This window comes from Candoia aspera, chromosome 6, assembly GCF_035149785.1.
Source record: "Candoia aspera isolate rCanAsp1 chromosome 6, rCanAsp1.hap2, whole genome shotgun sequence".
NCBI classification, from domain to species: domain Eukaryota; kingdom Metazoa; phylum Chordata; class Lepidosauria; order Squamata; family Boidae; genus Candoia; species Candoia aspera.
In genome coordinates this window covers 1,645,124-1,670,950 of record NC_086158.1, presented here as the reverse complement: position 1 = coordinate 1,670,950, position 25,827 = coordinate 1,645,124, and the positions used below count along the sequence as shown (strand labels likewise).

General features: G+C 48.4%; 1 protein-coding gene across 1 annotated transcript in view; it reads right to left on the bottom strand.

Moving 5' to 3' along the window:
- Positions 1–23,223, bottom strand: part of CLDN1 (claudin 1) — a 28,933-nt gene extending 5,710 nt beyond the window's left edge. Inside the window, exon 1 of the mRNA XM_063306236.1 lies at positions 22,808–23,223. Within this exon, the coding sequence (XP_063162306.1) occupies positions 22,808–23,030 (223 nt within the window). The 5' untranslated portion in view covers positions 23,031–23,223. The remainder of the gene's footprint in view (positions 1–22,807) is intronic.
- Between the last annotated feature and the right edge of the window lie 2,604 nt (positions 23,224–25,827).

Here is a 25,827-nt window from a genome sequence, read left to right as displayed (position 1 = left end):
AAGGACCAAGAGCTCGATCAGGTGGGGTGCTACTCTGGATCTCCAGTGTCCCAGGCTAAAAGAAACTCATTTTATCATCTTCTACGAGGACCCTTTTATTACAGTTGCCTTTAGACAGGACTGTACCTGCCTTTTTTTACTATTAAATTGCACCCCTTCCCTTAAAGGACTGCTGGGCTGGTTTTACCCAACCAGGGTTGGGTAGTCCACAGATCAGCAGGTTAGGGAAACCCAGCCATTGCTCCAATGCACCGTGGTAACCATAGAAAGCCACCGAAGGATTTATTTCTTTGTGTTTCTCCTGCTGTATAAACATAGACATTGTTTTTCCCAGACACAGTTTAGGGGTTAGCGTATTACAGGAACCTAACTGTAGATTCACGCAATATATTTAACCTGGTTATTGAATTAGCCCATCTTCTGCATTTGCACAGTATGCTGTTTCATAAACTCATCCAAAGGGTTGGGTTAGTGCAACCTGCTGAGTAAAAAAAAAAAAGCCCAATCAAAGTTAACATGTTGTATGAATGCATCCGCTAGGTCTTTACCTGACCTGCTTAAGTGTGTTGTGTGAACTCAGTCACGCTTTTGTAGAAATGCTTCCTTAGTGCATTTAACTATTAACACAATACATGACACATAAGTATCCCTCCCCAAGCCCACAACCAGTGTCCTCCAGTTGCATTAGACTACAAGTCCCATAATTCAAAGCCGAAATGGATAGGGATGAGGTGTTACGGAAACTGAAGTCCAGCCCTGGGAAGTGCCAGGTGGGCAGAAGTTCTGCCTGTTCAAAGTACTTCATAGTCAACCTTTCGGATAGGCCAATATAAACAGTTAGTTGGAAAACATTTTGCTTCCGTGAGAGATATTCAAGAGGGCTTATCACAGAAATGAAGACAATTCTAAACATTCCGGTTAAAATCAGCATCAATCCCATGTATCTTTTAATAGTAAGAGCTGAGATGTTGGTCAGTGGCTACATTCACACAACACACCAAGCCTAGTTAGCTGCAGTCTTGCCTGGATGTTTTGTGTCTTCGCATGCCAGACAAACCTGCGTGGGTTGGTCCAATGCATTGTTCAACCCCAGAAAAATGGGTCAGTTCAGCAATTATTGAATGTTCTGCCAATAGCTCTCTGCCTTCCCACAATGGGAAGACTCGTACAACTCGCAGGACCGGTGGGAAGATGGAATTTCCACGCCAAACAGGTTTCCCCTTCGGTTGGCTTCATGGCACGCATTCCGAGGAAGTGGTAAATCTTGCTCATAAGCCTGCTGCGGGATCCTGAATGCTTTTTACTCAAGAGTATGAAACTGAATTATTGGAGTCAAAACAACTTACTTGATTACTGGACTAACCCATTTTCTGGGTTCAGCCATGACAATACCAAGAGCCGCCAACCAAAGTTAGAGGGCCTGGATTATTTTTTTTTTTCATAATTCTTCTAACTCTACTTTGGCATCATTTGTAAGTTAAGAACCTTTTGGGGACTGTAGGAACCTAGCCATGGTTTTAGCATGTTGTGTTAAGCCATTGTATGACAGATTTATTTAAACCAAGCACGACTGCGTGAACGTAGGAATTGTGAATGTAGGAATCCAGCCAGTGAGTATCTGTTAAAAGGCAACACCTTTTCTCCATATCTATGGCACATTGAAAAGGATGTGGAGGCATCTCAACCAGACCTACAGATGAGAAGACCCATCTCTCAGACTCTTTCATGAAGGCCCAAGTGTGGATAATGAGATGGCTGATGTTCTTGGAGCTGAGAATCTGCTGCTTCTGCCACCTTGCATTGTCCCAAGATACTCTGCATTCTTCAGGACTATCAACTTAATCTCCCATGGGTCTGGGGGGTCTGCCACCTCTTCTTCAGCCTTAAATGGCCACAGGAGAAGAGTCCCCAGGGCTGACATATCACAGCAGAAGTCTCTGCATGGCCAGTGAGACGGATAACCGTTGGATCCTCAGCTCTGGGCAGGAGACCCAGCAGGACAGAGATCATTGGTGGACAACAAGCCAACCTCTGGAAGATTGTCAGGAGGGTCATATTGTTGCTGAGATGCTAAACTCAGGGGTTATGTTTGCACAACATGCTATGCTAAAAAACTCAGTTACCAAGGATGTTCTCAGCCATTGCAACCCATTGCCTGCTGCATTTTAAGCAAGTTGCTTTAATGTGAAACAGCCACCCAGCTGGGTATTTTGATACTGGTTCAGAAGGCCATGGCATATTGTGCTTGGGATGATGGCATGGCAAGACCCTCCTGGCAGCTTTGAGGAAGGGGGCACAAGGCTCAATGTTCGTTACTCCACAGCACCGGGCCCAGATCTTCAGAGATGACAACTATGCCCCCTTGCTTGGCAAATTTCAATCCCTAGGCAGGTCAGGGGAACCCTGGTGAAGGTTAGCCCTCTCTTGTTTTCACTTGGACTAGAACAGGGTTGGGAGCCCGCAGAAGCCAGATCTGTGCAAGTCTTTCATCAGCTTTTTGGTATCTTCATGCTTGGTAATGGACTTCTGAATTACACTCTTCCCAAAAGGCATTCAGAATGACAAACACAATTAAAATCATTAATGACTGGCACACGCACGCATGCACACACAGATGTCAGAAGCAAAGCAAAAGTACTGCAAAGGAGGTTTTCAAGAAAAGATTGGACAACCATTTGTGTGAGGTGGTGTGAGGACTCCTGCCCTGGGCAGGGGGTTGAACTAGATGACCTCCAAGGAACTTTCCAACCCTAGGATGCTCCCACCCATTTACTTGTCTGCTGGTTTTGTTGTGGTAGTGATGGTGGTTTGGCCTCATTTTATTCGAAAAAGGTACAGTCTCCCTGAAGTTGAGCCAAACTTCATCCATCCAGTTTTCTTGGCAACAACAGGAAGTGGCTCTTCAGGGATGTTTTTGCAATTTCCCTGGTGGTCCCCCTTTCAAGTCTTAACCCAGCCCAACCCTGCCAAGTTTCCAAGCCCAGAAAGATGAGGGAGGTGTTGTTCATTCCCAAGATCTCTCCTCTGGAGGAATAAGAGCAGAACTTATGATCCACACCTACTTTTGGCCCCTCACGTAGATCTAACCCTGTTTTTTTCTGCTACACCAGCAAAAACGTCTCCTTGAATTGCTGCAGGACGGCCCTACCACTCAGGTGACCCACCGGCTGCTGTGCTGACAGATCATACAGCTGCAGTGTTTCTCAACCGTGTCCACTTTAAGAGGGGAGGACTTCAGCTCCCAGAATTCCCCAGCCAGCATGTGGTGCCCATAATTGGGCACAGGCCTCCAAGTGTGATCTGACCAGGGCAGAGCAGAAAGGACAATGACTTTGCACGATCTGGACTCTGTGCTCCTGTTGATGCACCCTAGGATTGCATCGGCCTTTTTAGCAGCTGCATCACGTTGCTGGCTGACGCTTTACGTGTGACTGACAAGGATGCCCGGATCCCTTTCACACGCACTACTGTCAAGCCAGGTCTCTCCCATCTTAAGCTTTTACCCTACATTTTTCTTACTCAGATGTAGAACTCGACATTTCTCCCTGTTAAATGGCACCCTATTTATTTCAGCCCCTGCTCAAGCCCGTCTCTTTTAAATCTTCTCTCTCTGATCTAAAGAAGTGACACCCTTCCCAGCTTTGTGACCCTGCAGACTCAATACGGAGAACATCAGCAGCCCTGCGGGACTTTCTCGATCTTCCCCTCCAAGGTGGAGCCATTCAGGAGGCCTCCTTCTTAGCCCACAGTGACTCCTTCTGGCAATGGTCCCATCCAGCCCATATCTGACCATTTTATGAAGCACTCTGCAAAAGCCTTGGTGGGGTCCAGATGCACCGCATCCATAGCATTCCCCTCTTGTACCTTTATCAAAGGGGGAGATAAGGTCAGTCTGGCAAAACTGGTTAGTGACAGCACCTGGCTGGCTCCCGTTAGTTGTTGCATGCCTATCCGGGTGTTCCCAAACGTGCTGCTGAATAATCTGTCTGAATCCCAAGCTGAGAAGTCCAGTTCCCTGGGTCCTCTTCCTTCCCCCTTTAGAAGATGGGGACGATGTTTGCTCTGCTCCAGTCTTCTGGGACCTCCTTGGTCCTCCAGCAGCTTCCAGAGCAGGCCAAGAGGGGTTCTACCATCACCTCCTTCACTGCCCTGGGATGAAATGCGTCCAGCCCTGGAGACCTGAATTTATTTAAATTCCCCAGTCTCTCTCTTGCCCTCTCCTTCTCCAGCCTAGGCGCAGTTCCTTCTTCCCCCAGAAGCAACACAAGGTCCAGCGAGGGCTCCATTTTCTTTCTGAGGAAATGGATGCCATTTTCCACCAGGCGTTAAGAAGTTCTGCTTTCTCGTGATCACCCAGGAGGGATTCACCCCTTCTTCCTCCCTCTTTTGCTTTCCCGTTCTTGTTAACAAAACTGTTAACCCCAAAACGGTTTTTCTTATGTTTGGAATCTCTTGCACGTTGCTGCTCATTCTGAGCTTCAGCCTCCCTTTCAGAAGACTTCAAGGTTCTGGAGACCTCCTTGCGTTCTTCTCATGTTCTCCTCCCTCCATTTCCTGTCCATGTCTCTTTTTTTCCTTTAGCACTTCGGGGAGTTCTGCATGCATCCATGCTTTTTTCTCCCATTTTTCTTTTCTTTTTATAGGACATGTTTGCAATCACACCTTCAGGACCTAGCTAGTAGCCTTCCCATCCTTCACAAACCTTTTTCTTCTTAAGAATTTGAAGCCCTCAGATTCAACTCACCTTCTCTAAGAGTTAATCAGAATCAGCTCTTCTGAAATCCTCTATGTTGGTCTGACTCTTGTCTGTTTCTCCTCCCTTTGATATCTTGAAGTCAAGGATCACATGGTCACTTTCTCCCAAACTTCTAGTCACCTTCATTTCTTCGTCCAATTCTTCCTTGTTGGTGAGGATTAAGTCCAGGACAGCGGACCCTGTTCCTTCTTCTACCTTCTGACAAATGAAGTTGTCAGCAAGAAGGGACAGGACAGGTAGAGGTAGATTCACAGCAGATGTTGGCTAAATTGAAATCCTCCTTGTCTGTTCCCTTTGAGTGAGTTTCAGCCTTCCAGTCGTGAATATTATCCCACCAAGTTTCAGTGGTGCCCTTCACATCATATTTGTCTTCCTGAGTTAGGATCTCTAGTTGTCTCTCTTTATTTCCTGTGCTGTCTGCACCGGTGGAGAAATCTGAGGTTCTGAGTACCACCTAGTCTCATCGTGACTTGCAAAAGCCTTCGTTCCCATCCTGGCTTCCTGCTTCTCCTCTTGTGTTCTACTTTCGGGACCCTGGCCCTTGGCTTTATATTTTATTCTGAACTTTTGCCACCCTATCCTTCTATTCTGGTTTAGTGCTGTCCTGGAGAGATTGGCAAGGTGCCTACTAACACATCTTCCCCAGTTTTTAGATACATCTTACAAAAACTGGATAATCTCTTCCCAGGAGCCCTTCATGAAGGTAACATAGGCCACTTCAGTAGAAGTCAACATCATCCGTGTAACCAGCTGATGACTTTTGGGATGCAATTTCCTTTTCTTGCACCATGGCCCTTAGGTGGAAGGATTTATGGAAAAACTTCCTGCAATCCCAGTTTCTTCCTCTTCGTGCCCAGGGTTTGTAGTCGCCAGGTGACCTTTCAAGGTCTCTTTTGGTCATGTTATCTATCCCCACGTGGGTCAAGAAGAAAGGATTGTTTGTGGCTTGGAAGAGTCTTGGTAACTTCTCCATTATGTCCTGGATATGGGCATCTGGAAGACCACACCTTCCATGATGCTATGGTGGGTCTGCATGTAGCCACCTTGATTCCTCTCTGCAAGGAGCTGCCTGCTGGCATGACACACCTCTTCTTCCTCAAGGTGACTCTTGGGGCTCTTCAATCCATGGGGGCTGACCCACGGCAAGGCTTGCTCAGGTGGTTGTGGGTTGTCTCTACAAGGAGAACCTGGAACTGGTTCTTGAGTTCCACTGGCACCAGGAACCTCTTGCCGCTTTGGTCACAGGCTTCCATGCTTCCTCTTCCAAAGGTATTTTTCCTCCTGTTCTTTGATGTATGATATCCTTTGCAGTTCATGATGATGTGTCCATCATCATCCCTGTTGTTGGGCACCTTCCCTGCCAACTCTCCCAGCCAAGCTTCCTCACATAAGCTCCCAGCAGCTGCCTCCCTGGATGAAGGCTAGTGAGGAGGAGGAGGAGGAGGTGGAGGACCATTCTTCCTTTCCAGATGCTGCCACTGGTTTTGCATAAATCAGTGCAAGATTAATAAAGGTGGAGGTCACCAGGTTGGGGAAAGCTGGTGAAAGGGCTGAGCCCCCCAGCAGTTCAAAACAAAGCAAGTGGAACAGGTTATCTGATTCCTGGAGACCACACGCCCTTCCCCAGCAGGGAGCAAGATTTCTGAGCTCCTGTGGAGTTCGGTCTGCCAGGGGGCTTCCTTAGATCTCAACATCATATTTCTCCTGTAAACAGCTTTCTTGTTGTTCTGGGCGTTGGCTTTAAATCATTCCTGTCTGGAGACAGAAGTCACGATCAGAGGACGGCCAAAAACATTCCACATTTGCAGTGGGAAGTGGTGTTCATGCAAACTAGGTGTCCATCTGAAGCTCTCAGAAGATAGAGGAAAAGCAGATGTTATCACCACCACCGCCACCACCACAGTTGTCATCTCTGGAACAGGATTCTGACCCCCAGATCACACCCTTATTCCCTTCCTGCCCAGGAACATCTGTCAAAAGCCGTTCCTAATTCCTTCTTGTGGAGAGGACTAATAGACGCCAGCTGGGGAACTGCAGTCCACACATCTTACAGAGGCCAAGTCTGAAAAACTCTGAATTAGGGCAAGGATCTCAGTGCATGATTTTGGGGTAAAAGATACGGTGCTGTGTGTGAGCTGAACAGCTTCTAATGGAGCAAACATCAACATTTATGAGGACAGGAAGAAACAAAGAAAAGGGCTGACAGAAAATGGAGATAGTGACCCCATCGGTTGGTGGGGGGAGCCAAGCAGCAGACTGGAAATGTTGATTTTAAGTTATAAAAGTCCAGTTATTCTGTTCACTCAGAACAAGGCACAAATTTGAGGTATCAGGAGGCATCCAAAACGGGACACGCAAGCCAGATTATGATGGCATGTCGGACTATGACAGACAGTTCCAGAACCCCCTCCAGACTGGCCATCTGGCATGCAAGGATGGCCAAAACCGCTGGCTGGGGATTTGGGATGCTGTAGTCCCAACCTATAAAGAGACGGCTTTATACATGGACTTCACCAGATGGACAACACTGAAATCAGATTGACTACATCCTTTGCAGCCAAAGGTGGCGGACACGTGTACAGTCGGTAAAAACAAGGCCTGGAGCTGACTGTAGTTCAGATCACGAACTTCTTCTTGCACAATTTAGGATCAGACTAAAGAGATTAGGGAAGACCCACAGATCAGCTAGATATGAGCTCACTAATATTCCTAAGGAATATGCAGTGGAGGTGAAGAATAGATTTAAGGGACTGGACTTAGTAGATAGGGTCCCGGAAGAACTCTGGACAGAAGTTGGCAGCATTGTTCAGGAGGCGGCAACAAAATACATCCCAAAGAAAGAGAAAACCAAGAAGGCAAAATGGCTGTCTGCTGAGACACTAGAAGTAGCCCAAGAAAGAAGGAAAGCAAAAGGCAACAGTGATAGGGGGAGATATGCCCAATTACATGCCAAATTCCAGAGGCTAGCCAGAAGAGATAAGGAATTATTTTTAAACAAGCAATGCGCGGAAGTGGAAGAAGACAATAGAATAGGAAGGACAAGAGACCTCTTCCAGAAAATTAGAAACATGGGAGGTAAATTCCAGGCAAAAATGGGCATGATCAAAAACAAAGATGGCAAGGACCTAACAGAAGAAGAAGAGATCAAGAAAAGGTGGCAAGAATATACAGAAGACCTGTATAGGAAGGATAACAATATCGGGGATAGCTTTGACGGTGTGGTCAGTGAACTAGAGCCAGACATCCTGAAGAGTGAGGTTGAGTGGGCCTTAAGAAGCATTGCTAATAACAAGGCAGCAGGAGACGACGGCATCCCAGCTGAACTGTTCAAAATCTTGCAAGATGATGCTGTCAAGATAATGCATGCTATATGCCAGCAAATTTGGAAAACACAGGAATGGCCATCAGATTGGAAAAAATCAACTTATATCCCCATACCAAAAAAGGGGAACACTAAAGAATGTTCAAACTATCGAACAGTGGCACTCATTTCACATGCCAGTAAGATCCTGCAAGGTAGACTTCAGCAATTCATGGAGCGAGAATTGCCAGATGTACAAGCTGGGTTTAGAAAAGGCAGAGGAACTAGAGACCAAATTGCCAATATCCGCTGGATAATGGAAAAAGCCAGGGAGTTTCAGAAAAACATCTATTTCTGTTTTATTGACTATTCTAAAGCCTTTGACTGTGTGGACCATAACAAATTGTGGCAAGTTCTTAGTGGTATGGGGATACCAAGTCATCTTGTCTGCCTCCTGAGGAATCTGTATAACGACCAAGTAGCAACAGTAAGAACAGACCACGGAACAACGGACTGGTTTAAGATTGGGAAAGGAGTACGGCAGGGCTGTATACTCTCACCCTACCTATTCAACTTGTATGCAGAACACATCATGCGACAAGCTGGGCTTGAGGAATCCAAGGCTGGAGTTAAAATCGCTGGAAGAAACATTAACAATCTCAGATATGCAGATGATACCACTTTGATGGCTGAAAGCGAAGAGGAACTGAGGAGCCTTATGATGAAGGTGAAAGAAGAAAGTGCAAAAGCTGGCTTGCAGCTAAACCTCAAAAAAACCAAGATTATGGCAACCAGCTTGATCGATAACTGGCAAATAGAGGGAGAAAACGTAGAAGCAGTGAAAGACTTTGTATTTCTAGGTGCGAAGATTACTGCAGATGCTGACTGCAGTCAGGAAATCAGAAGACCCTTAATCCTTGGGAGAAGAGCAATGACAAATCTCGATAAAATAGTTAAGAGCAGAGACATCACACTGACAACAAAGGCCCGCATAGTTAAAGCAATGGTGTTCCCCGTAGTAACATATGGCTGCGAGAGCTGGACCATAAGGAAGGCTGAGCGAAGGAAGATCGATGCTTTTGAACTGTGGTGTTGGAGGAAAATTCTGAGAGTGCCTTGGACTGCAAGAAGATCAAACCAGTCCATCCTCCAGGAAATAAAGCCAGACTGCTCACTTGAGGGAATGATATTCAAGGCCAAACTGAAGTACTTTGGCCACATAATAAGAAGACAGGACACCCTGGAGAGGATGCTGATGCTGGGGAGAGTGGAGGGCAAAAGGAAGAGGGGCCGACCAAGGGCAAGGTGGACGGATGACATTCTGGAGGTGACGGACTCGTCCCTGGGGGAGCTGGGGGTGTTGACGACCGACAGGAAGCTCTGGCGTGGGCTGGTCCGTGAAGCCACAAAGAGTCGGAAGCGACAACGAATAAACGACACAGTCCCAACCCCCTGCCCCCCATGAGCACTATCTTGGGAAAGGCCCTATATTCAGTCTTGACCTTATTCACACATTTCGTGAGGAAACTCTTATAGGTAGTCCTTGACTTACGACCACAACTGGGACTGGAACATCTGTTGCTAAGCGAGGCAGTCGTTAAGCGAATCACACCTGTTTTTACAACCTTTTCTGCTGCAGCCAATAAGTGAATCAGCATGGTTGTTAAGTGAATCATGTGGTCGTTAAGTAAATCCAGCTTCCCCACTGACTTTGCTTGTTGGAAGCTGGCTGCAAAGGTTACAAACAGCAATCGCGTGACCCTGGGATGCTGCAACCATCGTCAATACACGCTGGTTGCCAAGTGCCCAGAGTTGGATCATGTGACCAGAGGGATGCTGCAATGGTCGTAAGTGGGAGGACCGGTCGCAAGTCACTTTTCCAAGCGCCGTCGTAACTTCAAACGGTCACTAAACAAATGGTCGTAAGTCGACGACTACCTCTATTTCAGTTGTCTGTTGTTTGATTTTACTGGAGGAGCCTAAATCCTAGAGCGCTGCTTCTGTCCATTACGGCTTCCTGAAGATGTTCCCCCGCCCTGAAGACCTCCCCCTTGCTCAGATTAAAGGTGAAGGTAATGTTGCTGCATGCCACAGCCACCCTCAGGAGCGGTGCGGGACTTCTCCCCGCCCCTCCTTGGAAAGATCTGTGGTGGACCAGCCCTTGACAGCATGCACTACCATCTTCCACCGTGTTCCACCGGCAGGGCACTGCTGTCCTCCTGGCTCTGCAGCCGTCTTCGCCTGAGCCGGCCAGCGCTCCCGGGAGCAACTGGAAAGGTGGGGGCGGGGGGGAGGCGATGAGGGGCCACAGCAGGTTGGCTGCAGAAGAACAGAGGGGAGCCCGGGAACCAATAACTGGGATGAGCAGAAAGTTTGCTATTGATCTCAGCTGCAGACGGTCCCCTCGAAGACGGAAGAGTCGTGCGGATGCAAGGCAGGTGCCAATTCCCACGCCTCCCTTACGTGTGGAAGGGGCCCAATTGGGAGGCAGCCCCCCTCGGTCACTTTCTGCTGACCCAGAGGAAGGGACGCCTGACCCCGAGCCCTTCCCCAGCATTTCAGCCCTTCCCCCTTCCATTAAAAACTGCATCACACCGATGGGGGCTTTTTCTGAGAAATGAAGTTTGAAGTCCATTGAACAGACACAGACATTTCCTGTACCCACCCAACGTGGGACAACTATTTTTCTGTAGGCTAACAGTTTTAAAATGCACCGGAAATGAGCGATTGTGCAAAAAAGGCAGCAATTGTAGGCAAAACATTTCTTTAAAATGTTGTGGGGCCAAACCTAATACTTACCTCGCAGAGAAGCCATTTGCCTGGGCTAACCCTGGATCCCACCCTGACTTCCTGCACCACCTCTGCCGCCAGAGGGAGCAGAGATGGATCATCAGCTGCCCTGAGAGCGGGGGGGGGGGACCCCCTTCCCAAAGGCCACCCCAGCTGCAGGTCATTAGCATGGCTGAGAGGGGGCTCCTGGGCCTTCCCAGGCAGATGTGCAAATCCCACCCAGGCAGAAGTGCAATATCCAGGCAAGCCAAGAACATGACTGGGACTCCTGGAAGCTCCCAGAAGCAAAGATTGCCTGTTCCTGGTCCACAGGAGCCAAAGGCACCATCGCCTGTTTGCTTGGGCGGCAGAACACGAGGCTGGGAAAGAAATCCACCGCCCAAGGAGGAACAGGACTCGGCCAGACTTTCGCGTGGGAGTTCCTGGGTCAGCAAAAACTGACCCAGGAAAACTGGTGGATCTCAGGAACGTACACCACACATGCAAACTGCGGCTTGAGGAGGCAGCTGCAAACACATCGGTGTGCATTAAAAAAGGCAGACAAGGATACAAAACTGCTGTTTGTCCTCTCGAGCTGGAGCCCAGAGTGGGGAAAATCTTGCTGGCCGGCAGCTTGGATTGGGGAAGGTGGCCCTGTTTTGCCAGAGGGGCTGGTTGGACCCTTGAGGTTTCCTGGTCACGCTTTAGCGCAATGACTGTGGTGTTTCTCTGGGCTGTGTTGGACCCTTGGCTGAACCCTTTCAGGTAGCCGGGATGCTCAAGGCAGGCGGAGGGCACAAAGCCAGTTGGACTCCCCTGGCGTTGGGCTGAGTGAGCAAAGTTAAAAAGCCAGGGCCTGGTTTGTGCATTTGCTGCAGCTCGGATAGTTCAAAGGTGCAAAATTGGTGTCTTCCTCTTTCTCATGAGACAAGAAGTCCACCCAAACCCCCACCCCAGGTGGGTCAGGGCCCTACTCACTCGGAGTGCGTGGCCCTGAGTTTGCTGAACAAAGCCTTGTGCAGCCTCGAACCAAACACAGTTGCACACCTCTGCTTTATAGGCAGGTAACAGCTGTGTTCACATGACATGTTAACCACCTCAGTTTTAAAAAAGCCTCCCAAATTCATTGCCCAGTGTTCATTCCCACTCTCTTCTGCAGAACCCTCAGATTCTACAGAGTTTCATGAAAGGCTCGACAAAGCAAAAAAAGTTCACTCAACACATCCAATTTTCTATCCCTGGAGCTTTGTTCCTGATCAAGGCTTCTAGGATTTTTTTTTAATTAACAGTTTCCACAGCTTGAAAAAGTTTGAAACCCCCTGATCTAGCAGGTTGTGGGTCAGAATTTAGACCACAGATCACAGTTTTTTCGCTCAACGCTTTCACGGAGATGACCAACAGCTATGATCAGAGTGTTTGGTTGAATTCACACAACACTCCTAACATACTTACTGAATTCATCCTTTTTCTGAGTTCACACGATCTATTGAACCACAGACCAACGAGCTGCGTTGGTAGAATGTGCAAAGCGTAAAGCCAACACAAGCTTTGTACACCGTGCAATGAATTTGGGAGGTTTTTTTAAAACTGAGGTAGTTAACATGTCATGTGAACACAGCTGTTACCTGCCTATAAAGCAGAGGTGTGCAACTGTGTTTTCTTGTCTCATGAGAAAGAGGAAGGCACCTATTTTGCACCTTCGAACTATCCGAGCTGCAGCAAATGCACAAACCAGGCCCTGGCTTTTTAACTTTGCTCACTCAGGGTCCATAAAACCGATGCCAGTGGATGCATAGAGTCCCAAGCGGCTCTTTTTTGCACAGTTCTGTAAACTCACATGGATCCACCCTTGAGGCCAGACCTTCCCATCGGCTACCCTCCAGAGCGATGGGCATTAAAACCCCAAGGATCATGGCAAAACAACTAGCCTCAAATGAAATCACCCAATATCTGCAACCTTTGGGCCCCCGGGAGATGTAAACATCTCTGCTTATGAACATCGGTGCACCCCTTGGTGGAATGGCTGTTTCGATTTGGGACCCAGGGAGAAGGGATCCAATATAGATGGATCCTTGGAGAAAAGGCTCAGCACTTCGCCTTCTGTTTAGAAAACCTTTTTCGGACATCCTGTGAAATGCGAGAAGGACAATGTGGCGGTGGTTTTTCCTGCCTCAGAGGTGTTCGTTTTTAACTTTATAGCTGTGTGCCATTGCTGCAGGGGTGGGCAACTTCTTGAGGTCTGGAATCTTGCACTTCACCCTTTGAAGGTGGCTCCGGGCAGCAGTGGCCGAGGGAAAGTAGTTGCGAGCAGGATTCCCTATTTTCAGATAAATGACTTTAAGCTTATTTTGGGCCATGAACTATAATCTGCATGTGTCTCACCTCAGAATGGCACTGGGTTGCCCGTTTGGTAGAACGACAGTCAGAACGGTGGGCTTGCAAGAAAGTGGTTTGGGGTCCTAAATGCATCTCTGGGGGGGTTAGGTTGCCAGTCCCTGGATCTGGATCTCCACCACCACCCCTCAGAATGGAGAGCACGGAGCACCACACTGGGGGAGACAGTCCGTTCCTAATCCTTCCCCATGGATCCACCGAGCATCAAAGAGGATCCAGATGTCCAGGGATGGAATTCATGGGACATCTTGCCATGCAAGTTGGGGGGGAAAGAACCCTAACTGAGAAAATCCATCCCAGGAACACAAATCTTCCTTTTGTGTCTTCTCAGCCTCCCACCAGGGCTGCACCGAGGGGCTTCTGGAATCCAGAATATGGGTGTTACTTCTGGCACATTCAGTGGCTACCGCTGTCCAAGAATTATTTGTCTTGCCCCTCGGCTGCGGCTCTCTGAACAAACTTCCATTCCCCCAAGCTATTTTTGAAGTGGTAGCTGGTCCAGCTGGATGGTTTCCGGTCGCACCCTTCTCTCCTCCCTTGCAAAGCAGTGGAGGGCGCATTCCTGGCCAAATGGCGGCTGTCTCCTCTCATGGCTGAGTGTTTTTGGAGCCAACTGAGAGGGTGCAGCTTTTGCAAAACAAAATGTGCAGAGAGACCACACCCTGTATGAGTCCTCCAAAGGTTTCCAGGAACAACAGGACGCCTGGTGGATTCCAAGAAGGGTCAGAACAATCCTGAACACCATCCAGAGGGACAGAAGAGCCAACCGGTCAAGGAATATCAGACCCTTGGCTGTAGGGCATGCTGGCTGGGGAATTCTGGGAATTGAAGTCCACTTGCCTTAAAGCTGCCAAGGTTGAGAAACACTGCCATAGAGGAAGATCAATCCCTTGAAAAGCCTTCCATCAAGCTGAAATGCCACCCAAAGCGTGGTCCTCAAGTACCACTCAGTCTGTGAGTAGGGTAGGTTCACCTGGTAATACGTTCACCTGGGTTCTGAACCCATTTTTTTGCCCTGACCCAATATATAACCCTGTAGTAACCCAGTCTTATCGGTATGGGGATACCAAGTCATCTTGTCTGCCTCCTGAAGAATCTGTATAACGACCAAGTAGCAGCAGTAAGAACAGACCATGGAACAACGGACTGGTTTAAGATTGGGAAAGGAGTACGGCAGGGCTGTATCCTCTCACCCGACCTATTCAGCTTGTACGCAGAACACATCATGCGACATGCTGGGCTTGAGGAATCCAAGGCTGGAGTTAAAATCGCTGGAAGAAACATTAACAATCTCAGATATGCAGATGATACCACTTTGATGGCTGAAAGCGAAGAGGAACTGAGGAGCCTTATGATGAAGGTGAAAGAAGAAAGTGCAAAAGCTGGCTTGCAGCTAAACCTCAAAAAAACCAAGATTATGGCAACCAGCTTGATCGATAACTGGCAAATAGAGGGAGAAAACATAGAAGCAGTGAAAGACTGTATTTCTAGGCACAAAGATTACTGCAGATGCTGACTGCAGCCAGGAAATCAGAAGACGCTTAATCCTTGGGAGAAGAGCAATGACAAATCTCGATAAAATAGTTAAGAGCAGAGACATCACACTGACAACAAAGGCCCGCATAGTTAAAGCAATGGTGTTCCCCGTAGTAACATATGGCTGCGAGAGCCGGACCATAAGGAAGGCTGAGCGAAGGAAGATCGATGCTTTGGAACTGTGGTGTTGGAGGAGAATCCTGAGAGTTCCTTGGACTGGAAGAAGATCAAGCCAGTCCATCCTCCAGGAAATCAAGCCAGACTGCTCACTCGAGGGAATGATATTAAGGGCAAAACTGAAATACTTCGGCCACATAATGAGAAGACAGGACACCCTGGAGAAGATGCTGATGCTGGGGAGAGTGGAGGGCAAAAGGAAGAGGGGCCGACCAAGGGCAAGGTGGACGGATGATATTCTAGAGGTGACGGACTCGTCCCTGGGGGAGCTGGGGGTGTTGACGACCGACAGGAAGCTCTGGCGTGGGCTGGTCCGTGAAGCCACGAAGAGTCGGAAGCGACTAAATGAATAAACACAGTGACCCAGTCAGCTTGGATCGCCAAAACCCGTTTTCTGAGTTTGCACAGTGTGTGGAACCACCCCTCCAAATTAAGATTAATATAAACCCAGTTTAGTGGCTTGTGCAAATGTGTGTGCTATGTCTTTACCAGCCCTGGTTAAGCCTGTTGAAATGGAGGCAGCTTTTATAAAGCATTTTTCCAAAACATTTCTGAGTCACCTGTTGGACAAAACTTAAAATAAGGAAGCAACCAGACCCCCTAAGTCATGAAACTAGCAGTGACAGCAGAGGAAGATCAAGATCACAAGCAGCCAACTTCTAAGAGCTTGAGAAAATAATATTTCGACTGCCTGGAGCCCAAATGCTGGTGGAGTAAGCACCAAGTAAGTGTTTTCTTGGAAGGGGGCTTTCTGCAAGGGGGGGGGGCTTCCCCCCAAGTGCTTCACTCCAACTTGTTCATCACTGGAGACAACCATGTCTCTCCATAGGAAGTGGGCAGGACCTCCTACACTCCCTGCCCTTCCCCCTTTTTGTTTGGGCCAGACTTCTGAGACGTTGGCCATGTTCACAGTCAAAGACCCCAAGGCTGTAGGCTGAGCTTGGCTAGTTTTAAGCTTGACTTAATGGGTGGAAGCTCATCAGAGGGAGACCCAACCTGGACACAAGGAGGGATTTCCTGACGGTGAGAACTATCAAGCAGCGGAACGGCTGGCCTCCTGGAGTGGTGGGTGCTCCGTCGCTGGAGGTTTTCAAGGAAGATTGGACAACCATTGGTCCAAGATGGTATAAGGACTCCTGCCTTGGGCTTGGGCAGGGGTTGGACTAGAAGACCTCCAAGGTCCCTTCCAGCCCTGTGATTCTGTGATTCTGTGATTGACTTGGTTGCAGCTTAGCTTGTTTGGTGATCCAAGCTGACTTGGATAATATAGGGGTATATATTGGGTGAATGCAAAAAAGGAATTAATCTGGCAATTGAGTTAAGTCTCCTGGTGAATGTGGTCACTGGGGCTGACTGTCTTTCTGGGCCATCAGTTCTAAGGAGAGCCAGACTGGAAGGCACCACTTCCATCAAGATCCTTCCACCTTGAGATGAAGGTCTCCTAAAGCGGGCAGCTGGGCTGAGCCTACACTGGAAGCAGAGAGACTCGGATACCCATGAAGCAAGTTGGAACAGCAGCCCAGACCCACTGGATCAGGAGCCTCTCAATTTTGAGTGGGGGGGAAGAGAGAGAGAGAAATGTGCATTTAAACCTCTCTCTTCCCACCACATACATTTCTCTGTGTTACTTCCCTTCACATAACATTTTGTCTGCAACTCTCTCGAATGCATCCACTTTTCAGAAAACAGGTGACAGCGGAGCAAAATTCAGAGAGGTCCATAAGCCAAAGCATCCATTGCTCAGGAAATATGGTGGAGCCGATTGGCCTAAAACCACAGACAAAATGAAAAGTCCCCTTGGGAGGTCCCTGAGGCCATCTGCTCAAGGGGAGCTGTCAGAAAGTCGAGGAGGAGGAGGAGGAGGAGGAATTGCGAAATCCAGCCTAGAAGAGCTGAAGGGGCGGCGACTGGGCGGGGCCATGGGATGCTGGAAATGTAGGAGCTCTTGGCACATCGGCTCATCGGGACTCCTGGTCTCAGAGATGCAGCGAGAGCTGCAAATTCTGCCCCAGGGACTCCCGGCGTAGATGGAAGGCGATACGGTCTGCCCACTCGCCAGCCTGTTGTGACCAGGTCGCCAAATATTATGCATATTTGTTCCCTCTTACCTTGATCCCTCCATCAGATTGTCCCACAATTAGTACTCAAACCACATGCTAGCATGGCTATATTCATACAGGCTGGCTAAGGAGACCGTCTGTCCTGCGGTTGGCTTAGCTGGTTGTGTGAACGCTTGATCAGTTGATTGTTCAGGATCCCACAGAAACCCAGAAATGGGGCTATTTTGGGACACAGGTTCAGGGTTTATTCGTTATGGCCCGAATATTCTTCTTCTTGTAAGAATCAGGACAGTGGGAATATTGCGTGCATTTTTAACAGCCTGCCCAATTCTCTGGGAGTTTGGGTTTTTTTAAAAATAAAATAAGCCAATCATTAAACTTAAATAACTTTCATCTTATAAGGACCACGGTGGGCTCTCAGATGCTAACTCTGACGAAAAAAGGCAATGGCAGGAGATCTGTGCTGGATACCCAGTGACTGGCTGATTCTGTTTTTCAGTGCTGTCATTCAGTACCACTGAATTTAAAAGCAGCCTCGTTAAATACTTTCCTTCTATCGACTAAATTTCATGTTGGGCCTGTCAGGTAATTCCAGAAGAAAGCAAAAAGCCTCTCTGATAGGAAAATGATGTGCTTGGCAGAATAAAACTTGCACATGAATGTCGAGACAGCAGTTTGTCCATGGAGGGGCTGTTGACAAAGGGTTGCTTTGTTGGGGAAACGGGCTCTTAGCAAGGGGTTATGGCTGAACCAGCGAAGATACGGCATGATATAGAGTGTGTCGACTGTGTGACATATTTTTAATGACATTTACTTTGTATTTTTGATTTTTATTGACGCCCACCAGTGTTCTAGCCTCCTCTGAGTTTTCCATTCCAATCTGCCAATTTTAATTTCTCCACAAAGTGCAGAAATTAAGCAGTGAGAGGTGAGGAGCAAATGGCAGCGAGGTTTGCAGCCTAGCTGGATCCCAAGGTATCTTCCACATGTAGAAAATAGCTCCTATGCTCTGATTTTATCTGGGCTTGGAAGCTATGCAGGGTCAAGCTTGATTCCTCCTTGGATGGGAGACCACCAGGAGGACACAGAGACTGGAAAGCTTAAAAAACACCCCAAAGAAAGGTAGTGGAAATGCTTTCCATGTTGCAGCCAAGAAAACTGCATGGAAGGGCATTTGTCGTTAAGCAAATCACTGCAGGTGTTAAGCGAATCACATGGTCGTTAAGCAAATCATGCAGTTCCCCTCTGATTTTGCTTGCCAGAAACCGGCCAGGAAGGTGGAAAATGGCAAACACGTGACCATGGGGATGCTGCAAGTGTGAGGACCAGTCATAAGCTGTTTTTTCCAGCACTGTTGTAAATGCGAACCATCACTAAATGAATGGTTGTTAAGCGAGGACTACCTGTAGGTGGGTGATATGAACGAAGCTGGCGTGTCAGAAAGGGGAATAAAGGCATTTGGAGACATGAAGCGGCAGAAAGCTGGACAAGATGGGGAAGCGGCCTATCTGACAACTGGGACAGGTCTGAACTTGATGGCCAAGGCAGCTCTCTGTTCTTGGTGGCCTTTATTGGCAGGCTCCTTCCAGAGGCTGCCCAACGGGGCCGGGGGATACTCAGCCTGGGCCTCTCGGAAAGGTGTGGAAGCGCTGCAGAAAGGCGGGGTGCTATTTATAGGGCTGTGCTTGCTGGAAAGAGGGCAGCAGTTCAGATCCAGGCTGTTCCCATCCACGGGAGCTGCCTGGGTGTGCCTGCACCACCAGGGAGGGGCAGCGGCACAGGACAGGTTCTCCCAGAGCAGGAGTCTCGAGCAGCTGGGAAGTTTGGGGAGACGCCCAGCCCAGGGAGGCCGAGAAGCCCTGCCTTGGATGAATCAGGCTTGATCACCATCCCTTTCTCAAGAGTCGCCGGAGAAACGGCAGGCTGGACCACCTGGAAGCTGTGAAGCACGCCAGGCCCGCTTGGTTCTCCAAGTCTCTTGAAGCATGCCTCTGTTCATGAACGGAGTGCATTTCCTCCCTCTCGAGTAGCATCCCCATGACCTGGCAGAGCTTGGGTTCCAGAGCAGGGTCATGGCACCTTTGGGGTGGGGAGACAAGGGGTCCCGGGCTAGAGGAAGGGGCTCTTGCCAGCACATCCTTTGGCCACCCTGCGGGAGCTGGTCTGCCCGAGCTTCTCCAGACGCCAGAGGGCACTGGCCTGCGTGACCAAGGTCCCTCTTCCGGTCAGGAGCCCCCAGCCAGGAGCCAGCGATGTCGGTGGGGGAGTTGAACTCCCAACTTCTTTCTGTTTTAAAGCTCAGTGCTGGGGCAAATAAGGGAGTGAAGAGGGAGCCTCTGAGGAGATGCAGAACACCTTTCCAGAACGCAGCCAGCCTGGGCTTCCTACTTTCAGGAAAGGGGCAAACAGGCGGATCGAGCCTGTTGTTTCCATTCTCCTGTTGCTTTAACAATGAGGCATAAAGTGGAGGGACAGGTGGGACTGAGCTGCGGCTGGGTGAAGTTTTAACGAAGGCGATCCAGGCTCCACCGTAACCGTCTATGATGGTATGTGGTGGATTCTTTCCCTGGGCAGGGGGTTGGACTACATGACCTCCAAGACCCCTTCCCATGCTTACGTTCTATGATCCTCATATGAATCATCCCTTCGGCTTGCTGAAACTGGTGCTTTGCAGTTGGAACCCACGATGGACGCTTGCACATCTGCACGCCCACGCCCACTGTCATTCGATGAGGTCACTGAATCAAATCAAACTGCAAATGTGGATCAGATCTTTGCTGGTTCAGCCATAACACCTTGCTAAGAATCCATTTCCCCAGCAAAGCCATCCCTTCCCAAGCCAATCTACAGGTAGTCCTCACTTAACAACCATTCATTTAGTGATGGTTCAGACTTATGGTGGTGCTGAAAAATGGACACAACTGGTCCTCACACTTATAACTGTTGCAGCGTCCTGTGGTCATGTGATTGCCATTTTTGACCTTCCCAGCTGGCTTCGGGCAAGCAAAATCAATGGGGAACCAAATGATTTGCTTAATGACCACATGGTTCACTTAATGCCCATGGTGATTTGCTTAACAACCACTACAAAAAAGGTCATAAAATTGGGTCGGATTTTCTTAATGACCGCTTCACTTAGCAACTGAAATTCCAGTCCCAATTGTGGTCGTTAAGCGAGGACTACCTGTATTTATGAACAAACTTTCCTCTGGGTCATATTTATCCTGGTTCTACCAGAAAAAAAGAGGAATGGTGGTGGGGAAAAAAACTGATGCATGGAAGCAGCTTAACGCATTTGGCAACCCTTCTCATAGCCTGATTTGAGCACCCACATTTTTGTTTGGCTGGCTGGTTATTTATTACCTTCTTAACCCACCCAATAACGTAGGTGTTCTGGAAGATTTACAAAGCTATTCAAATAAACAGTCAAGAGCACACGGCCTGCCTCAAAATATCAAAAGAAGAAGAAAAAAGAATGCAAACAGTATAAGACAAGAGATCCTGCTTTAAAGTGGGGAGTAAAAAAGTCAGAACCTGAAGGATTCCAGTGTTAACCTTTAGACTGTCAAATTCACAATGCAAAACATGATGGACCCATCAACTTTCCCTGTCCCAGAGGCTGCTTCGGTTAATCCAGCGTTTTTCAAACCTGGCAACTCTAAGATGTGTGGACTTCGACTCCCAGCTGACCGTCCAGCTGAACGAATGGAGGCTCCTATGAATTCAGAGCAGACACGCTTTCTCTGCCCTTGTGGGGGCAAATTATCTGCTCTCCCCACCATAAGAGAAGACAACGGTTGTGTTTTCCTCCTGATCGCCACCAACGTCAACCAAGCAGCTCCCAAACCCTCGCCAAGTCCCATCTTCCAGCCTTGGCAAGAGAGGTGAACTCCCTAGTTCAATTTTTTGGTTTTGTTCTTGCTCCCCAGACGAGCCAATGGCATTCAGATTTCAACTTCCAATGCACAACCTCTCTTTTGTAGCCAACTTCATCAAAGCACGGCCTTTTCCCGTTCAACTTGCCTGCCCTGTGCCCGATGCTAAGCCTGCCTGCTGCCATGTTCACGGATCTGAAGTGGTTTGTCTCAATGCTCTGCTGGGAAGGGGCACCCAATCAGGAGCATTTACCTTTTGGATTAACTTCACAGAGGCTCGTGAGCACAGTGATCTCTTTACAGCCATGTCCCCATTCCTCTGGGGTGCGGGAAGAGAGCATGGAATAACAAGAAAGCACCCTCTGAGATCTTCTTGGGGCTGCTGCCCACTGGATACAAAAGTCATCTTTTGCAAAGCCGAGGCACGTTCACACAACGTGCAAAACCATACTTTAGGATTAACAAAGCACAATCCCAGTATTTCTATAATTTGCATTATAAATCCACATTGAATGTTCTGGTTCTCACAACACTCTTAATCCTGAATGACACAACCCCGTTTTAACCAAGCTTAGCATCCTGTGTGACTCCAGGGAATGCATCTATTCTGGAGCTGAAGCAAAAAACAATGGTACGTGTTTGAAATTCACCACCACATCAATTTGGCCTTTCATGTTGCCAGCGGCGTATTGTTTTCTAAAGTGCCTGCTCTTGTGATTCAGATTTAATAAATGCAAAGTGTGAAATTCAAATCTGATGCCTAACTGTTACCCTGTCTTCCCAACTTTGCATTTTCAGACGTATTGGTATTTCTGGAGAGTTCTTGATAGCGTAGGTTCCCAGCCGTCACTTACTAAATGCCACTGCATGTCAGCAAGCAAACCTTTGATACTAAAGATACTATTGCATGACAACCTTCTAACACATCACTGGACAAATATTATGAAGAAGATAATTACACAGACTTTTTTCAGTTGCGCAAACCTTTGCCTGTGGAAGAGTCAGATTCACGTACACATCAAATTTGCTTGTGGGCTTTATTTCTTCAGAGTGCTTGTGTTTTTCGCAGACTTAAACATGTATCCTGATCATGCAAAAAGTATGTCGGATAATAGGGTAATTAATTCAGACACTGGACCAACTGACACAGGCCAATACTTTGGAGTTGGATGAGCTGTTCAGCAGAAAGAAGGAAGATCTGTGCTAGCTGACAAACAGCTGATTGGCGCACTACTGGCTCAGCACTGCTCTCAACTGACTCACAAAATTTCAGAAAATTTAACCATCGACTCTCACCAACCAATATGCGCTGGCACCAGCACACCACTGGGTGAAGGGCTTGGAAACTTATCTTAGACTTAACTACCAAACTTGGAAACTTAACTTAAACTTAACTACACAAAGATGCAGCAGCATCTGGGACCCCCTGCGGCCACTAAGCTGAGCTGGGCTCAAAGATAAGAGCTTAGAAAGAGTCGAGTAACCCGCCACCTGCCAGCCGCAGATCTCTCCTCCGTTTTCAAAAAGCGAGTCCCAAGACCTGCCCATCCCCGGTGCAATATCATAGAAAACTTTGGCTAACCCAAAGAGCTCCCTCAGCAGCTGGGCTCACACAACGCATTTCCCCAGGCCTGGGAAGATGTAGCAGTTGCACCAAGCCTGGACATCAATTGCCACTCCTGGTCGGTTCTGCATGCGGTAGAGGTTGTGTGAAGGTAGCTTGTTTGGCTAGCTCAGTGTTTCTCAACCTTGCCAACTTTAAGCTGTGTGGACTTGCCAAGATTGAGAAACGCTTGGCTAGCCAATGGTGGACTGTACTGTCCGACCCCAGAAAGTGGAGTAATGCCGCAGCCTAAGGAAATGTGCTGTGTGAAGGCAGCCAAGGGGGCCCTCTTCTCTCCCCCCCACCCCCCATGAGGAAGTCCCTGCAGGGGCTTACCTGCCAACTTGAGCAGGGAGTCAAAGACCTTGCACTGCATCTGCCCAGTGCTCTGCATGACGCAGGACATCCAGAGGCCCTCGTAGATGGCCTGGGCAGTGACAATGTTGTCCGCCGCGTAGGAGGAGATTTTCCACTGGGGCATGGCCGTGCTGACCACGATGCCGATCCAGCCGATGAAGGCCAGGATGAAGCCCAGCATCTGGAGACCTCCATTGGCCATCCTTGCTCAACCGAGGCTGCAGGACGGTGGACCGATCTGGACCAAGAGATGTGGCTGCTCGCTGGGCAGGCGCTTGGGGAAGGACCCTGGAGCCCAGCTGGCCCTTCTAGCAGAGGGGTGGCAGTGGAAAAAGAGGCTCTTCTCCTCTTTGTCTTTTGTAATCCAAGAGGCTTCTCCAGAGCGAACCGCTGGGCTGGGAACGGCCACCTGAGGAGTGACGCTGCCTGCATCTGGGACTCCCTTTTAAACCAGACTCCTTGGAGGGCCCCCTGGTGGTTTCACTGGGCCATTTCACTGAAAGTCCCCCGGAGGCACATCTGGGTCACATGAGCCCCATTGTCGTTATGGTTACTAGCCAGAAGAGGGAAAAAAGTCCTTTTCCAGGAGGCTTCCTAATCTTGCCCAAAGCCAACGGCAGCAGACCTCCCCGTTGATCCCCGCGGTGTTTACAGGACGTTCAGTGTTGGCCCGTATCTTCTCCCGACCCCTCCCTTCTGGAACGCACCCTGCTCCCTGGCTGGCCAGAGGTGACTCATGTGCACGGGTAGAGCAGCACCTCCGGGTGAGAGAGTACGTCTCGCATGTCGAAATGAGCGCAGGATGCGCCTTCCTCTCCTCTCGGGTTCGGGTTCGGATGACTCCGTCTTTCCCCAGATCTGGCACCTGCACAGATCAAACGCACTGGGAGGAGGGCTGTCTGGGGGCATCCGGGGGAGGGGGGAGTGGGGTCTCCCCTGTATTTATTTATTTATATTTATTTACTAAATGTTTATCCTGCCACACTCCCAAGGACTCCTAGCGGTGCACAGTTCCTTCAAAACACATGGCAACAACTTAAAACCAACACAATAAACCCTAAGCAGAATCACCCTTGAGCTGAATTTATGTTAGGATTTCGGCGATTTTAAACAGGAGTCAAAAGTCTTTCTGAACAGCTTCTTCTTCAAAGCCTGCCTGAAGCAAATATGTTGCTGGAAAGATGCCAGGGACATCTTGCATTTATGTGCAAGACACATATTTTTTTTAAAAAGGGAGGGGGCTTCAATTGTGTGGTTGAGACTGCCATTTTGACTTTTTTGACTGCCCGATGGATGCCCCCTTTTTAGGCACCGGGGCGTTCCTGCGTTTTCATTTTCTCTAGTCCTGGAACTATTGAAAATACTCAACTGCATAATTTTACTTTATGATTGCTTGCTGATATTTTGCTAGGCACCAATTTAGGGTATTTTATGGTGACAAACTTTCCGCTGACGAAAGATAAAAGTTAAAAATAAAAGAACCCCCAGACAAAGAATAGCATTTGCACAGAGCTGTAAGCTCCATTGTGACTTGAAATGAGGAACGTCAATGTCTTCTCATCCTGATGTTTTACTTTTCTTGATGCAGCCTTGGATTGCATTTGCTCTTTCTGCCGCTGCACCACCCTGTGGGCTTACATTAAGCTTCTGAATCACCAGGACCAGAAAAGGGGGAGTGGGGGGCAGGAGTTTCTTCTGCTTATTTATTAATTTTATTTATTTACGAAATATTGATACCACCTCACTCCCAAGGACTCGTGATGGTCCTCTTTTGCACATGCTGCCAGCTGCTACACCTTTGATTTTTCCTACCCAAATGTAGCACTTTACATTTGCCTGGGTTGAAATTCACCTTGCTGGGTTTTGCCAAATGTTTCGGCTTCTCAGCATCCTCCTGAATCTTGTTTGCAGTACCTCAGCTCAACATTTCCCTCCAGAATTGTTGGGCACAATTGCCAACCGGTTCTGTATCCATCTCACGGCAGCAGCATCCAGCCCACCGTTTTTCATTTTGGGAGACTTTGCTGACTGCTCTGCTGAAGTCAAGGTAGAGGACATCCACCATATTCTCCTGGTCAATTGAACTGGTCACTGCCTCAGCAAAGGAGGCCATGGTAGATTGGCATGACTTCTTCTGGATAAATCTATGCTGGATCCTGTGAAACAGTGCATTCCTCTCTAAATGTTCAGGATGCATCTGTTTAATGATTTATTCCAGAGTTTTTCTTGGTGTGGATGTCAGCAGGCTGGTTGTTAGTGACTCTCCTCTTTTTGAGGTTAGCAACAACATATCTCCTTCGCCCACCCTCTTGCAGGTCCTTGTCCTCCATGATTATTCCAGGGTCCCAGAAAGGGGTTCCAATAGGACAACCAGAAGTTCCTTCAAGCCTGAGATACAACTGAGCTGGTCCTGGAGACGTAAGCTCCTTCATGGAGGTCTGGAGCTCCCTAGCTGTCTCTTGGGTCTTGAGTTGCCCATTCCTCTTTATGGTGATGGACCATCTGAACCAAGTTCTCCTTTGGGGAGAAGACTAAGTGTAGTATGAGTCAAGTTCTACCCTCTCCCATCCCCTGCTAGTATCCTACCACCTTCTCTTGGCAGCAGAAAGCCCCTTTCTTTTCTTTCTTTTCCTTTGTTTCTGCTAACAGCCAAAAACGCCTTTTCATGCTTTTAGCTCGTCTTGAGAGCCTTTATGCCATTTTTCTGCAGCTATTAGCTACTTGCTAATAAGCCTCTTTCAAGAACAAGCCCCGCCCCCCTCCTTTTCCTGGGCATGTCCCTTTTGGCTCTCGGCTCAGTCAGAAGCTCCCTACGCATCTACAGTGGCTTGCGAGGCTACCCCACATTTTTTTTTTCTCATTGGAAGAGTGCTTGATTGTATTTCCAGCATCCTGGTTTTGCAAAGTTTTCAATCATCCTGTGCTCCTTTTTGTCCTGAGGGTTTCTCTCCCTGGGATCCTACTAGGTAGTTCTGCATGTTTGTTGAAATTGGCTTTCC